The 15,301-nt window shown below is 40.8% G+C and overlaps 1 protein-coding gene across 23 annotated transcripts in view; it reads right to left on the bottom strand.

The window, feature by feature from the left end:
- Positions 1–9,157, bottom strand: part of SLMAP (sarcolemma associated protein) — a 77,127-nt gene extending 67,970 nt beyond the window's left edge. For all 23 annotated transcript variants that reach the window (XM_066195371.1, XM_066195383.1, XM_066195375.1 and 20 more), the window contains exons 1-2: positions 9,076–9,157; positions 7,621–8,971 (exon numbers count right to left, since the gene is read on the bottom strand). In XM_066195371.1, the coding sequence (XP_066051468.1) occupies positions 7,621–7,818 (198 nt within the window). In that variant the 5' untranslated portion in view covers positions 7,819–8,971; positions 9,076–9,157. The remainder of the gene's footprint in view (positions 1–7,620; positions 8,972–9,075) is intronic.
- Between the last annotated feature and the right edge of the window lie 6,144 nt (positions 9,158–15,301).

The raw sequence follows: 15,301 nt of genomic DNA, 5'->3' as shown, positions 1-15,301 counted from the left end.
CCAGGATATTAAAAGGCAAAAAGGTAGGTGGGTTAAATGCCCAGCTTTGCAGAACCATGAGATCTGGCTTCTAACCTATATAATTAAGCATTACACTTCAAGAAAACCAATCAAAAAAACCCCAGAAAGCAAAGTATAATCATCAAACTCTGCTGAGGTGGGGTTAAACAAGCAAAAAAACCCACTTTGAGAACACAGATACTATGGCAAAGACTAAGTTTTAGACAAATCAAGGTTTAAACTTCATTTTGCTTAACTTCCAAAGAAGGAACAACTTTGGAAAAGTTCCATTTAAGAGCAAAAACTTCTATATCAGATAAGACTAATGACATATGCAGATAGCAGCAGCCAGGACCAAATGTCTTCAAAAGAACTTGCTGTACAAGTATCTGTCTGGCCCATTCTGGAGCTTTTCATCCGGGATTTGGAACATAACATTTCTATTTCCTCCTTTAAAAAGGGTATTACTCAATATATGGTTACAAACTTCCATAACTTTTCTGTCTTAAGCTCTTTATTTTATTTTTCTGGAAGAAATACTACAAGTGTAATTATGAGAATATGCAGCACTAATAACTTAATTCTTAGGTTTCTATTCAATACTCTCTTAACACAAAAGCAAAAGGTCACCCATTCTTACACAGTTTTTATACATATATGAGACATTGTATGCTTTCATTGTACTGAAGACTCTCTGTAATAAACATTTTCAACACATTTGAATTATGTGAAAACTAAAACTAAACAAGATATTCCTACTGGGGAAAAACTTACTTTAATAGTAGCACAATACTATCAGTATTTTTTGTATTTAGCTACAAGTTCTCCTATTTTACACTATTAGGACATTTGCAATTGAGCCCATCTCACTGGCAATTCTTCAGTCTTTCCAATGGTTGGTTAATGTTATTTTATAATCTAAAAGTTCTATGAATAGCATCTATTTCCCTTCACTACATAGCACAGTTCAACTATCAATACTGTCATGTTCCTTAGCTCTGCAAAGATCTTATAAATTCCTCATGCCCTAAACTACCTTTGACTAAGCCCTGTCCTTTTTTATGTTTATTTTTCACACAAGTATTAAAAAAAAAAAAAAGTTAAACTCCTGCTAGCTTTTTCCGTGTTTTTCCACTCAACTAGTGTCACTACAGGATTTTGGACTTTCTATTATAAGCCTGCTGGAAGTTCATCATTTATTTATACTTTCTCAAGACTGAAATAAAGTCTAAGGCATTGCTCAACCACACACAAGTCTGGTATAACACAACAGGAAAATTGTATCCAATTAATTGTCTGGCTCCAGCACAATGATTTTCCTTTTCAAGGAGGAAACTGTTCTGGGCTTCTGGCAGAGAGAGATGTCTTCTTGCAAGATGGTACAGTTCAATCCATCTCTCTGCCTCATGTTCCCATTCCTAGAGCAGACTGAAAAAACACTTGACTATAATCAACAAAAATGTGACAATGTTGAGCCTTCTTCCAACAATTCTGCCACAAGCAGAAACATTTCTGGAAAGACAGACAAGTTGGGAACATTAATGCATGGTCACAGCAAGATCTAGCAAAATTCAGAGCTCTTGGATAATCCAAACTCTCAGCAAGTGAGAAAAATTAACAGGAAGCAAGTATTGACGTGATTCAAAAGAAAATCCAGAGACAACAAATAGTCGTATAATTTAGCAGCAACAGACTGTAAAATTGCTAGCTACAGGGATGGAGACAGCATTCTTCTTTCCTTTTCACTGTCCTGGTTCCACAAACACTAATCATTTTCACTTCATATTATCTATTAAAAGGAATTACAAAATCCCAAATGCAACAGAACAGCTGAGTATGTATCAACACATTTTGCAGAATTCTAGCTAGATCAGACTCAAATCAACACAACCAAAGTAGCACAGTGACACAGACACTCCTCACCCACATGGCCCTCTACATCATACATAAATTCAATTACTTCCATTAGATAAGTAAGCAAACGAAGCCATCAGATTTATTAAGAAAAATGAGAAGATAAAACTAAATCAAAGAATTTCTCCAGTGCCATGTAAACCTACTTGCAAACGATCACTGGATTGCCCAACGAACATATAAAAAAGTAAAAATTAAGAACAACTTTACATAACCAAGGTGTTAGGAAACAAGGTTTTGCATCTATAAGCCTGGGAAAGGGAGCAAACCAAAACCATCCCATAAGAGATCTAAGGAAAACACATTTACTAGCCTTCATTCTGGCTAAGTAACCTGATTCATTTGAGGATTGTAAAAATTCATTGCAAATACAAAAGGGATTTTTGTTTGTTTTTAAAGCCTAATCAATGTGTTGGTGTTCCTGGCTCAGGATAGATGCATCATGACTGCAGTGGATCAGTTCCAAGAATTACAGTATTAACTCTGCAGCAGTGGCTCTAGATGGTATCTCTGCAGGGAAATCCTTGTCAGCACTGACTTACCTCTTCTATAAATGGCTGCCTGCACTCCTACACTGGCTCCCAAAACCATGGTGCTCAAGTTTGTCGAAAGCAAGAGCTCCCTAGCCCATGCTATTCTCATGATCATATCAGTATAAAATTGGACGGTTCATTCAGGGTGAAAAGCACTTACATAAAAATACTAACAGGTGTATGTAAGGGCTTCCTGACATCACCCTCTTAACCAGAAGCACCTAAGCACTGGAGTTTCACCTTAGTGCATTACAGCAAATCCCAGGTCAGTCCCCCAGGGCACTTGGAACAAACATTCAACGTTTGGAAGATAATGTCTCCACTGCAGACTGTAAGCATACAGCAACATCAAGAGTACTGAAAAATAAAACATCTGTTCATCTCTCAGACAACAATCCTAACAGAAAGCTTAAAAGATATAATAGAGGAAAAAACAAATAACAGACATGGTATCTATCACAATAAGTGCTACTGATACATGGGAAACTAAACATCCTTTACATAGATCAACACTCAATAGGCCAGAGTATCACACAGGATTCTCTACTGCAAGCAGCAGGAAAAAAAAAATCTCCCAGCAAAACTCTGCAGTTCCAAATACCATTTTTCATATCCCACTTAGTTTTTTAAGATAAATTTACTAAAATAATTCTGAACAAACAGAACGTCCAAAGAAAGTGTCCTGTACTTTCCTGAATCATGCCAAGTTCTTGATATCCACAAAACATTTTACGTAAAGTTAAGCGAGTAACATACTTCCTCTTTACAAATCTTGTTTGCTTTCCTTCATATCAATTCAGTTTTATGCCCAGTACAATACAGCAAAAAAAAGATTATCTAATCTCAACTCCTGTTTGTCAATGTATTTCTGGCATTAGTGGTCCAAAATTAGATGCAGGATGCTAGACAGGGTCTAACAAGCTGCAAAGGATTCTTCCTTTCCAAGTGCAGCCTCCGCGTTTGTCCTGAGGCTCAGCACGGCCAGGTCCTGCCGTGAGCAGATCAGCTCACCTCCACCCCAACAACACTCACAGGCTGGGTGTCATCCCAGACACGACAGAGGAAACTTCTCTGTGTCCCTCACATCACGTTACAATGGCTGCACCTTTGGGCTGGCTGTTTTGAGCTGGTGAACTCTGACTGGGTCTAGGCTTTCTTGTTGGGTTTTCGGTTGGTTCTTTTGGGATTTGGGTTTTGAGGGCTTTTATTGGGGCGGGGTGGGGGGGAGAGGGAATCTGTTTCGTGTTTGTTTTTTTTTAAAGTGGGTGCTCCCTGCAGGAAGTCCTTTGTAGCATTTTTATCTCGCATATTTTAAGTCTAGAAGCTATAATGCACAGCTTTAATGAATTTCATTTACTATTACGGGGACTGTGGATTTCAATATACTAGTTAGTATTTCCGTCACCAAGATATGAATGTGCTCAATTCAAATTCACTTTGAATTAAATTAAAACACTAGCATTAGCTACCATTAACCCATCAACTTGTGCCTACACTTTTTTTTTTTATTTATTAAAAATGATCAGTTCTTTGGCATGCTTTTAATCTAAGAAAATACTTTATTTTTCACAGTTTCTCAGAGCCTTTGGTAAACTGTGACAATGAATGCCCAGTAAAAGGTACTTATAATAGCAACTCACAACAATCTCAGGCACTGAATAATTCCAGATTTTGAAAGTCTGGGTATCTGTTGGACGCTTCAGGTTCCTACTAAAAGTTTCTACAACATCTGTCAGAAGCATCTCAGCCTGGAAGTCACATACAAATTCTCAAAGGTCTTCCATTTACTTATTTTTAGAAATGAAAACAAAACCCAAAAAAACAAGTTTAAGATAATTTCAGTCACACAATTTTTAGGAGCGCCTTCCCATATGCAGCTATTTGAGCTGAACACATTTAGATTTTCTGAACTATAGCCCACTTTTTCTTTTGCTTTGATTCACACTTTTTGGAACACTCCATGTTCAGCACATCTACATCCTACATAACTAGTGAGTCACTTTTTCAAGCACCTCTAAAAAAACCCAGATTCATTAACTTGTAATTCCTAAAAAAAATAAATCGAATTGAATTCTAATTATAATAGTCTAACGTTATCACTGCACGAAGAATCCACTAGTTAACTCGGAGTTATTACGCTGTACCTACAAACACAGGCAGGAAGAGGCATTGCACTGGTTGTCTATAAAAATATTACTATGCACAGAAAAAGTCCAGGTACAGATAATCTCCTTCGACCTTTATCATATACATATTTAGGCTTATGTACTATGTTTAAAATATTTTAAAAAGCAAATCCAACTTTAGGTACCTTCTTTTAATTACTATGTATTGGTGATCTTGAAAACTCATTTGATTTTCATTCTTAATAATGCTGGTGTTACATAGACATTATCTCCCTGGGCAAGTAACTTTTTCCATGCATAATTAAAGTACCTTTATACAAAGTAAACATCCACATCTTTCAACTGTAAGTAACATGTAATCTTCAGCTTATACTACTGGCCTACTTATTCAACATATTTCAGTTTATACCTTCCTCTGCCTTAGGAAAAAAAATCCACACTACTTTCCTTGGCATTGCTTACTGATGCTCCCCTCTTCAGGTTCTACCCCTATTTACGGATAATACTGACAAAATTGTTTACAGACTATGTAGTAAACAGGATCACTCACATAATTCACTAAACAAAATAAAACTCCAAGCCCTCAGGGAGAAAAAAAAAAAAAAAAAAAACAAAACCAAAAAAGAGCATTAGAGTCTAACTGAAAGGCAGCTCAAGAGGCAGCACAGAGACTGGGCTGAGTGACTGGTAATTCCTGAAATTGGTATTGCCAAAGTCCACAACCTATGCAACTCTAGTCCTAGATCATTCATGAACTATTTTGAAATATCTGAAGGTTTTTCTCATTACTAAATTAACATTTGAAGGCCTTTTATCTTTCGAAAAACCCAGAACTGATAAACGTCCTATATACAAGCTTCCAAGAAATGTTTACAAATACTCTGACAAAGAGAATTTGTGCAGGTTTAAATATAGGTCATTGATAGGATAATGACAATTTCCTAAATGAGCTATGCTTATTAGCAGTTATGTAAACAATGATAATAGATGCTCCTGCTTGTAAATGTTCTGGCACAGTTTTATGTTTTTTTAAGTATTTTGAAAACACCACAGAAATTTCTTAAGTAGTTCCTGTGATTCAAGATCAAACTTGTATTTATCAGTATGTTCCACCTGCCATTTCAAAACAGCATTTGATACCTATTATCTCTAATGGTGCATTTCCCCCTCCCCGCCAACTGGCTCACCATTCACCATTCGGACACTCAACCAGATGAAAAGCCAGTCCATACAGCCAACAAACAAGCACAGAATCTGAAATTGTTTACACTGCTATACCCCTGCTTTAAACCTTTTACAACACCCCACCTAACATGCAATAGGAGTGGATTCCAGGGCGTGACCCCGAACCCATTCATTAGTCGTTGTTTGACTTGTTGTTTACCATGCCTACAGATGCCACCTTGGAAATTTTCATCAAACTTCTGTCAAATCGGCACATGATGTTATCTCAAGAACTATCAAATACAATCCTCTTATTTGCTACTAAGTTGCTATTTTCAGACAGATAAATAAAATGAGTAAGCATATAATTTTTTTACCTGTATTAGAGAAGGCAAAGCTAACTGAAATTAAAAACCAAACAAAAATCCCCATAGCTGATGGTTTTTGAAGGTTGTGTATCAGTTAGGAGACTTGCTCAGTGCTTTGTCAAATAAACCATCTTGAATATGACAGACTATTTGTAACTATAATAGAGCATGTGAGGGTCTTAAAATTTTTTATAAGAAGACATAAGAAATGCTGATAAAAAGCTATATGCATAATACTTTCTAATTTAAAAACAGCACAATACATTGGAACATTTTACTTTGTTGAGTCAAACAAGAAAGGTTAAAGACCAGACTTAAAGTACTTCAATCACTTAAGTTTTCTAGAATCCAAGAATGCACATCACATACACAATAGAGCCAAAGCAAGATGCTTAATGAAACCTTTAATACAGACGGCAGTTTGCACAATTACCTGCAGGTAACTTGAAAGCCATGCCATAATCCAGCCTTAAGAAATTAAATGCCTGTCTTGTCCCATCATGTCCAAGTATTGCATAACATAGGATAGTTAACAAGGGAAGGTTTAAGAACTTTGACTGCGTTGTATTTCTCCTCATGCTGTGTCATACTACTGAAAAAATCTGCATGAATTACAGACCTTATTATTCTCAAAGTCCAGAGCTACACTGACTGCATTTCATAGAAGGACTTGGTGTGAAGCTAAAAACCAGCTGACTTAGAACATGTTAAGTTCTAGGGCACAATATCAATATATTTGGGGAAAAAACACAGCGCTGAGCAACTGTAGCCTGCCCTTTGTTAATATTTTGCTGGATATTTAAAATTAACTTGACAGTCGTTAAGTGAAACAACTTTACTTGTCCCAGTTCAATCCCTAGTGGACAAAACACGTACTACAAGACCCCTCAATTTGGCTCAACAAGACAGCCAGGCTTCTGAGGGGAACAGTTAAGAACACAGAATGTATTTTAAAAACATTTTCACTAATAGTAAGACTATATCATGAATGCCACCCATTACACTCCTGTTGCCAGTAATAAACATTCTAGCAGAACCAAATAAAACACTCCACAAAATTTCAAAAGGGCAAGTAGGAAGAGTGCCAAACAAGCACTGTATATTTTTTAAATTCATTTTTCAACGATCCTCACAATCAATTTTCATACACAGATAAAACAGTAATTTCTCTGCATTTGAAAGAAATACTCTTACACCACTCTATCAATACAGTGTGCTTCCACATTTGTATGACTCACCTCAAAATCACCTACTTCCAGCAATAAATAAGACACATGCAAGCCTTTCAGCACTCTAACCATTTTCAACTGTTAGTTTTATATACTTCTCATAATATTCAAGGCTTTTGCTTAGCAAGAAATTACCAACTTACCTGAAAAAGTTACCACTTTAAAACAAATCTTACTCCTGCCCTACGCAACCATATTTATTACAGCAAAACCAGAGTGATCCGCAATCCACAGGGACTCACTAAAACAAACGTGCAGTTTCAGTGTTTTTAAATAAACGCCTTACCTTGCCTGTCTTGTGATCAAACCAGACAAGTGCATGGTTCCTGGACAGCACCTTGCAGTCAAAGGTGGCATTGTTCTGGGCTGGGCGGCAGCGAGCCACGGAGCGGCCGATCTTGACAGGCTCGTCCAGGTAGACATGACGCTCCTGAAACGGGTGGGAGTTCGGCCGGCAAGTGAAGATGGCCAAGGCTGAAGGCATCGAGGACAGATTGTGGTTGCCACACCAACCAGAGATGAAGAGAGCCTCTTCTGATGCAGACTGTCCTCCACAATTTTAAAAACACCTCCACAGCAACTTTATATTAAAGCAGGACAAATATTATCGTATGAGAGGCCTAACAACTCATTGTTTCAGTGTGTAAACTAATTCTGGCAATAATCCAGTGAAAAAGTCCCATTATGTCTTTTAATAATATCAGCAGTGGCCCAAAAAAAGTCTAAAACGTACAACTTTCAATCCATCCTTCTCTGGAAGAATATGAATAAGCATCTGATTCCTTCAGAGAGAAGCAAAGGCCGCGTGAAAGAAGGATATAATGTCTTAAATCCAAGTAGATGAGTCATACAAGTACTTTTGTTTGTATTCTCAACTGCCTTCTTTTCCACCCCCCTTTCGTAAACAACTCTGACCAAAAGTCTGACCAATGCAACATGGAAGCAAGGAAACGTTTAGGGAAGGGGGATGAAAGAGAAAGATTAGCGTCCTCTCTCACACGGCACAGATCAGGAACTGGAGGGTGAGTACAAAGCCCTCGCTCCACAACGGGGACCGACTGGTTCACCCAGCAATCCGCATTTCGCCATCTTCGCGTGTTAAACCCCAACAGAATAGGTGGTCCTCGCTTTAGGATGTAGTGCAAGAGCTACACCGTTTTACTCCCCTACACAAGATAAAGCTGAACTGGTCTACAGCTTCAGGGAGCCGCTCAGATAAGGAACTTGATAAGGCATGGAGAGGCTCCCAACTCTCCTCCCGGGGACAAACCAACGCGTGGGAAGGGTTCTCGGGGCCGGCCTGCGAGTCGCCCTGACAGGTCGCTCCCCGGCGGTGGCTCTGGCAGGCGGCGGGGTCGGTGCGCGTCCCTCGGCGGCGGCTCCGCAGGGGCGGCCAGCGGGGACTGCCCCGGAAAGTCCCCGCCAGGAGCCCCCGGCGCGGCGGCGGCGGCTCCGCTCAGCACCTCCGCAGGTGGCTGCGCATGAGGCAGGCCCGCTGCGCACCCCCGCGCTCTCCGCCCGCCCAGCGCGGCTCCGCTGTCCCGGCGGCGGGAGAGGCCTGGCGGCCGGGCCCTGGCGCTGCCGCTCGGTCGCTCTGCCGCTCAGGCGGCCACCGGTCACGGGAAGTTTCCTCCAACCTGCGGGGCCCAAAACAAACTGGGTCAGGCGCGTCCCTCAGCGCGTTGCCCCGCATCTCCTCGTCCCCGCGGGCGGCACGGGGCGCGCCCCGCTCCCCCCTTACCTTGCGCGCAGCCGCCGCCATAGCGCCTGGAGCCCTTCCCGGTGTGGCCGCGGCGGCGGGGCCGGGGCGGGGCGGGGCCGGGGGAGGGCAGCGTGCGCACCGGCGGGTCCCGCGCATGCGCCTTGCGCGCGGGGAGGCTGCGGCACGGGCGGGCCCCGCCCCGCTCCGGGCGCGTGGGGAGGGGGCGCTGCCCCTGGGAACGGCGCGGCCGCGGCGGGCTAGCGCGGGGCTGAGGTGAGTGAGCGGGCGAGCCCCGGCTCCGGGCCGCCGCTTCCCCCTCGCTGTTCTCAGCTCGGGGAGGGAAGGGGCGAGCGGGGCCCGTCAGTCCTTATAAATAAGGGGGAGGGGGGAATGGCCTGAAGTTGTGCCAGGGGATGTTTAGCTTGAACTTTAGGCTTTTCACCCGGAGAGTGGTCGAGCACTGGAGTAGGCTCCCCAGAGAACTGGTCATGGCCCCAAGACTGCCGGTTCACAAACCTTTTGGACAACACCCTCAGGCACACGGTGGGATTCTCGGGACTCCCTGTGCAGGGCCAGGACTCGGTGATCTTACTCCAGCTCAGAATACTCTGTGATCCTGTGAAAGTGAAGAGCTCAGAGGAGGAGCTGAGGTGACACGTTCTCAGCAGAGCTTGCAAAAGAAACTGCAGGAGTCTCCTGAACATCCTCCTGCTTTCCCTGTGCTCGTGCAGTCGTTTTATGATCCCAGATTAAAAACCTGGGGAGCCGCAGTGTGGTTTGGTGTGTCCTGGGGCAGGAGGAATGCTGGCCATGTTTGCCATATCTTGTTGCAGGTTGGCAGCTGGAGCAGTGGGAACTCTTGGAGCAGTGGCTGCAGGGACAGGACCGAGATGGGGTCACTGGTGCTGTGTCTTCCTTGAGTACGGCATGGAGCATCACCAAGGTCGTATTTCTGCCTGTTCTCTGGAAGCCGAGGAAAGGTCACTTGTCAAGGTCATTTGGTAGGCTGGTGCTGAACGAGTCTCTCCAGCCCAAATACATTTTTAATTCCGTCATTCCCTGTAAAGCAAACAAGTGGAAATTGTTGATATAAGATAGATGTTGGGGTCGTGCCAGCACTATAATTACCTTGTGACAGGGTGTTAGGATTAGGGATATGGGAGATGGCAGAAAGAGCTGGGAGCCATGGAGGACAGGAGCAGAGCTGGGCCAGGCACTTCAGTAGTGGATGAGCGGAAAAGCAGCGATCGAGGTAAGGCAGTGCAGTGTATGAGACAAAGCAGGATTGGTGCGTTCTTAGTTGTAGCACAGTGAAATCCTGGGGCTATCTTCATTTTTTTCCCTTTCTTTTTGACCACACTGTGATTTGGGGAAGGGAGATTGATTCATAACAGACTAGTTTTCTTCCAACAACTGAGTGAGAAAAACACAGCAAAACCAGGCTGTAGCATCTGTGTTTGAAACAGAGAAATGAAATCCAAGATTAAAGACAAGTCTGATTTTGTGAAGACAAAAACAAACAACTGATCGGTGGAACCTTTAGAACTCTTATCTGTAGTTTTAATCCTCCTGACAGGGAAAAAAAATACGTAGCACATCACAGCTTTCATCAGCTTATGAGATTGTACTACTCTGATCAATACCATCACAATTTGCTTTATTAATTCTTTTAAAAAGTGGAAATTCAGTGTGGCTGTTGCTTACAGCAAACAAGGTGCCATAACTAATCAAAGGGAGAAGGAAAGGTATAAAAAGAAGATGGAGAAAGTGAGAATAAATTTAAGTCCATTAGGAGTTACATTTGAGGGAATGAGTTGCAAAAGTAGAAATAATAGAGAGTGCTTTGCAAAGTGTAAAAAGTGGGGACAAAGGGCACTACAGGTACCCTTTGGAATGAAAAGAATGTTTCTGAGAGCATTTTTAATGTTTTTGTGTGCATGATTAATGGAGAAAGGAGACTAAAAGTAAAATTAGAGATGAAAAAGATCCATTACCATCAATAGGGCCTAAAAGAATCAGGTAAAATAATAAACTGAGTAGTGGATACCTTTTTCTGACATTTTAAGTATTTATAATAACATAATAATAATAAAATATAACTGTGTCATTTGAAGTGTAAGCCACTGGTATGTTTTCCTGAACCCTTCTTCATCTCCTGGAGAAATCCCACTCTGGCAGTCTCATGGGGAAGCAATGGTATGTGCCAGCTGCCTTTCTAGTTCTCTTTGGCACTGTCAACTGGCTCATGTAGCAACTAAGCTGTACCCACTGCTCATCGAGGGCATTGATTTGACCCACCCTTGTCTGCATGAGTGCCAGCTCTCACCGGAGCTGCCTGGGTGTAGTTATCCCTCAGGCTTTTTAACTCCTATTTCAAATTGCCTGATGAGTTCAGAAGTTATCGGGGGCACAGTCATAGGCTAAGATGAAAATACAGAAAGCAGTTGTATTCTGAAATGAGGATACAAATTGTACGGGTATTTCATGAGGTGTCTGCTGCTTACCAGAAAATGTCCATCCCAGAATTGTAGAAAGCAACAGGTGCATGAGCAGTTCGGTGAGAAGTGCTCGGTCGCTGTGCTGTGCTCAGAGGAGGGGAAAGAGGAGGGAGGAGGAGGAGGAGGGAGGAAGCGTCAGCTCCTGCTTAGTTTCTTCAAACGCTGTCACACAGCTGAGGCAGGCAGAACACCTCGCAGCCATGTTAGGTAAGGGCAGCAGGAGCCCGCTGTGTCCATCCTTTTTCTGGGCAGGAAGTCCATGGAAATGTTATGATAGCCATCATAGCTGAGGGCAGCAAGAGCCCGCTCCAGAGCCATCTTGGATAAGGGAAAGGGAGCGGAGGGGACTGGCACTGTCACAATTGTCCCCTGAAGAGCTGGTGTCTGTTTCAGGAGGATGAAATGCAGCTGAGATGCTTCATGTGCATACCTAAAAAAATCTGGATTTTGCCTTGAGTGTGTTGAAGTCTTAATGACTTGATGAAAAATGAGATCTTTTTCTGAAGGAAGCCTGTCGTGAATTCTGAGCTAACTGTAACCAACTCAGAAAGAAAAACACCAAGCAGCATTACAAGCAACCCAGTGCCAGATTTCTGACTACTGTGCAGTGGTAATCTAAAAGGCTTCCAAAATAATTAATATATATCAGACTGAGTTTTCAGTGCAGGGGTCTGAACCAGTTGCTTACATGCTGATTCCAGAGAAAATGCTAAATTTGAAATGACTGAGGAATGCTGTGTAGCAAAAGTTCAGTTTCTAGTGTGAAAATGAAGATGCAAACTGATAATTAAAGCAGAATAAACAGGTAAGGAGAAAGTTGGAGATGCAGTTTTCTACTGAGTTCTCATCCCTGAAACTCATTCATCAACAATTTATCCAATCAGTTTTGTACTGTTTTTTAGAAATATAACAAATTCCATGTGTAATTGCCATACCACGTTTAAAAATATGACAGTGTAAGAAGGCATTTACTGCTGTATAGAGCTGTGTGGAAATGTAAAGCAAAGTTTGAACTGTTACTTACATCCCTATGTATCTTTTGCAAAACAAACTTTCCTCAGAAGTAACTTCTAAAACATTCTGAACCAAGCTGTCAAAAAGTAAGGAGCTGTTTTAGAGAAGTTTTCTCTAGTGTTAAAAAGATTGATTCTGATTATCACCCCAGATTTGGTGAAAGGGTCACACTTTTTTTAGTGCTGTTACTATTCTTTAATTTCATACTTATTTTCTGTTTGTGATCTTTTAACTCTCTGACTGGTTATGTAAAGAACAGTTAAATTATCTTTTAGCATTAATTTTGAAAGAATAAGCAACTCTACCAGTTAATCCTCTCTTGTCAGGTAGGTTCTCCATTTATTCTATTTTCTTTCAGATCCTTCCCTGCTCCTTTTTCTGGTTTGCATTAAGAAAAAGAGATAGTTCTATCCAGTATACAAATGAGTGTCTTACTAACATAACATTTACATTAATGTAATATATGTAGTAAGCATATACTGAATGTAATAAATATGAATGTTTTATACAATGATTTAAAATATTTATTATGTGCTATATATCATATCTGTTTATATATACAACGTACATTGCATCCTATGTTGATGATACATGTATTTGGTATAGATACATAAGTATAATGTAACATGCATACCATTAATACATGTTATGCTAATATGTAGCTAATTTTACATGTAGTGTTTTTTCATTTCAAATTAAATCAGGCAAGTTGAAGTATCTGACATTTTCACTGCTCTATCATTTTAGCAGAACAGTCATCATGTGACCAGCTCTTATTTCCTTTTCTATTAATATATCAATTTAACAGTCAATATTAATAGTGACTTTTTGAAATGTTTGATGTTTTCTGCGGCTGTTTGAAAAACAGAAAAGATGCTTTAAAAACAATCACGACTTTTTGTGTGTGTGTTTGTTTTAAATGAATGTATTTATTAGACCAAATCTAATTTTCAAATACAAATAAAATACGGCTTTAAACTGAAATCTGGAGGTGGGGGATGGAGGGGAAGGTGAGATGAGCAGATGATGTTTATGCAGTTCTCTGGTGCTACACTGTGGATGTGAGCAGTCTGCACAGTCACTCCCTGCTGGAGCTGATGGAACCTGGCCAGCCAGCAGCCAACACAACGATTTGCTGCTACCTGATAGAAACCGTCCTGCTGAAAGACACAGGAAAGAGCTGTGGAGTTCACAGCTGTAGGAGCAAGATAGAGCATGGTGGAAAGCAAGGCAGGCTCAAACAGGGAACAGCTGTGGATCTTTGGAGCCCAGCTGTCCCACACAGGCCTTTTCTCATTTTTATTCCAGCAACTGACATCACAGGGTATACTTTTTCTAGAAGTCTCTCTTGTCCAAACCCTTCCAGATACTAACAGATGGCTGTATTTCTGCAAAACAAGGCAGAGTTCCTGGAGATATGTAAGGGCACATTCCATAGGCAGAGCTCTAGTTATTGATGAGGCTTTATTGCAAATTGTAGCAAAATGCTCTCAGTAGGTTCCCAACTCTGAAGTCTGTCTTTTGTCTTGCATTGATCTTGAAGAAAGCAGTCTCAGATGTTTCTAAATGTTACAATACACGCAGAAATACTTTTCTTTCTCAGCTGAAGATAATCACATTTTATCAAAACTGAAATGTATTTAAAATGGCTAAGTGAAAATCTGTCTGAAGCAGTGTTTCCCTAGTTATTGGGAATATCTCCAGTAGGTGAGAATCCTTTCTTCTGTACTATTTTATCAGAGATCGTATGTCTATTCTCTTGACTTTCTCCTGCCAAAAGATTATTTGTTAAGCCTCCAGTAGAATTAATTTACTGTTTAATAAAATGAGCAGAGCATATCACTCTAAGTACTTTATTCTTATTATTTCACATGGTTACACTTTTTATTCCCTTGAAAACTTAAAAATAGGGGCCAGCCAAAACTAGAAGGACATGCATGATGATAATAGCTAAAAATTTTGGTTTGCCCATGACAGCAAGAATATTAACAAGAGAAGGCTTATAGGAAGCAATGACATGGAATCTTTTCCTAAACCAAGTAATAAAAGCTTTTGGCCATTTCAGTTCTTAAATGGAAACACCACATGAAATGCCATTGAGACTCATTGTGCTTAGTTATGTCTTTTTGTGGAGAGTAATCTTTTACTGAATTCAGGAGTTAACTACTTTAAAAATCTGTGAGTCTTGATGGTATCACTGTAAAATATCCGAAGGAGCTGGAGACAGCAAGAACCTTCCCACAGAGCCCTGCTGGAGGCTGCACCCTGCAGAACCCCATTCCTATCTCAGTTTGTATCTAACAATCACTTTGCTACTAATGGTTTCGGGTAACTGAAGGCCACTATATCTCAAATTATTACCATGATAATTTTGTGTGTTGTAATTTTGTCTGAGTTGTATGCTTGTTCATCTTTTGGCTAGAAGATTACTCTAATGATCAAAGCATACTTTAATTTCTAGCAGTTTGCTTTTGATAAATAAACAAATGTTGTAAATGGGCCTTAAGGAAACAGTGCATCTAAGGAGTCATACATTTTAAGTATGTATAGATGTATTATCTTGGTTCTAGTATTTGCAACTTCTGTTCTGGAGAAAAAAATGGTATGTAGTGATTCAGGTAGCAGCCCATCTACACCTACTGCTGCTGAAGCTGTTCAAATAGCCTCAACCAAAGTTCTAATATGAAAAATTAAAAGAGGTTAGGAGTTTGGAGGGGTGCGTGCGTGCATAACAATTATCTCTTTTTTTTTTT

This window comes from Chamaea fasciata, unplaced genomic scaffold (genome assembly GCF_029207755.1).
Source record: "Chamaea fasciata isolate MVZ Bird 193981 ecotype frontalis unplaced genomic scaffold, bChaFas1.0.hap1 SCAF_13, whole genome shotgun sequence".
NCBI lineage: Eukaryota > Metazoa > Chordata > Aves > Passeriformes > Sylviidae > Chamaea > Chamaea fasciata.
This window is presented reverse-complemented; position numbering and strand designations above follow the sequence as displayed.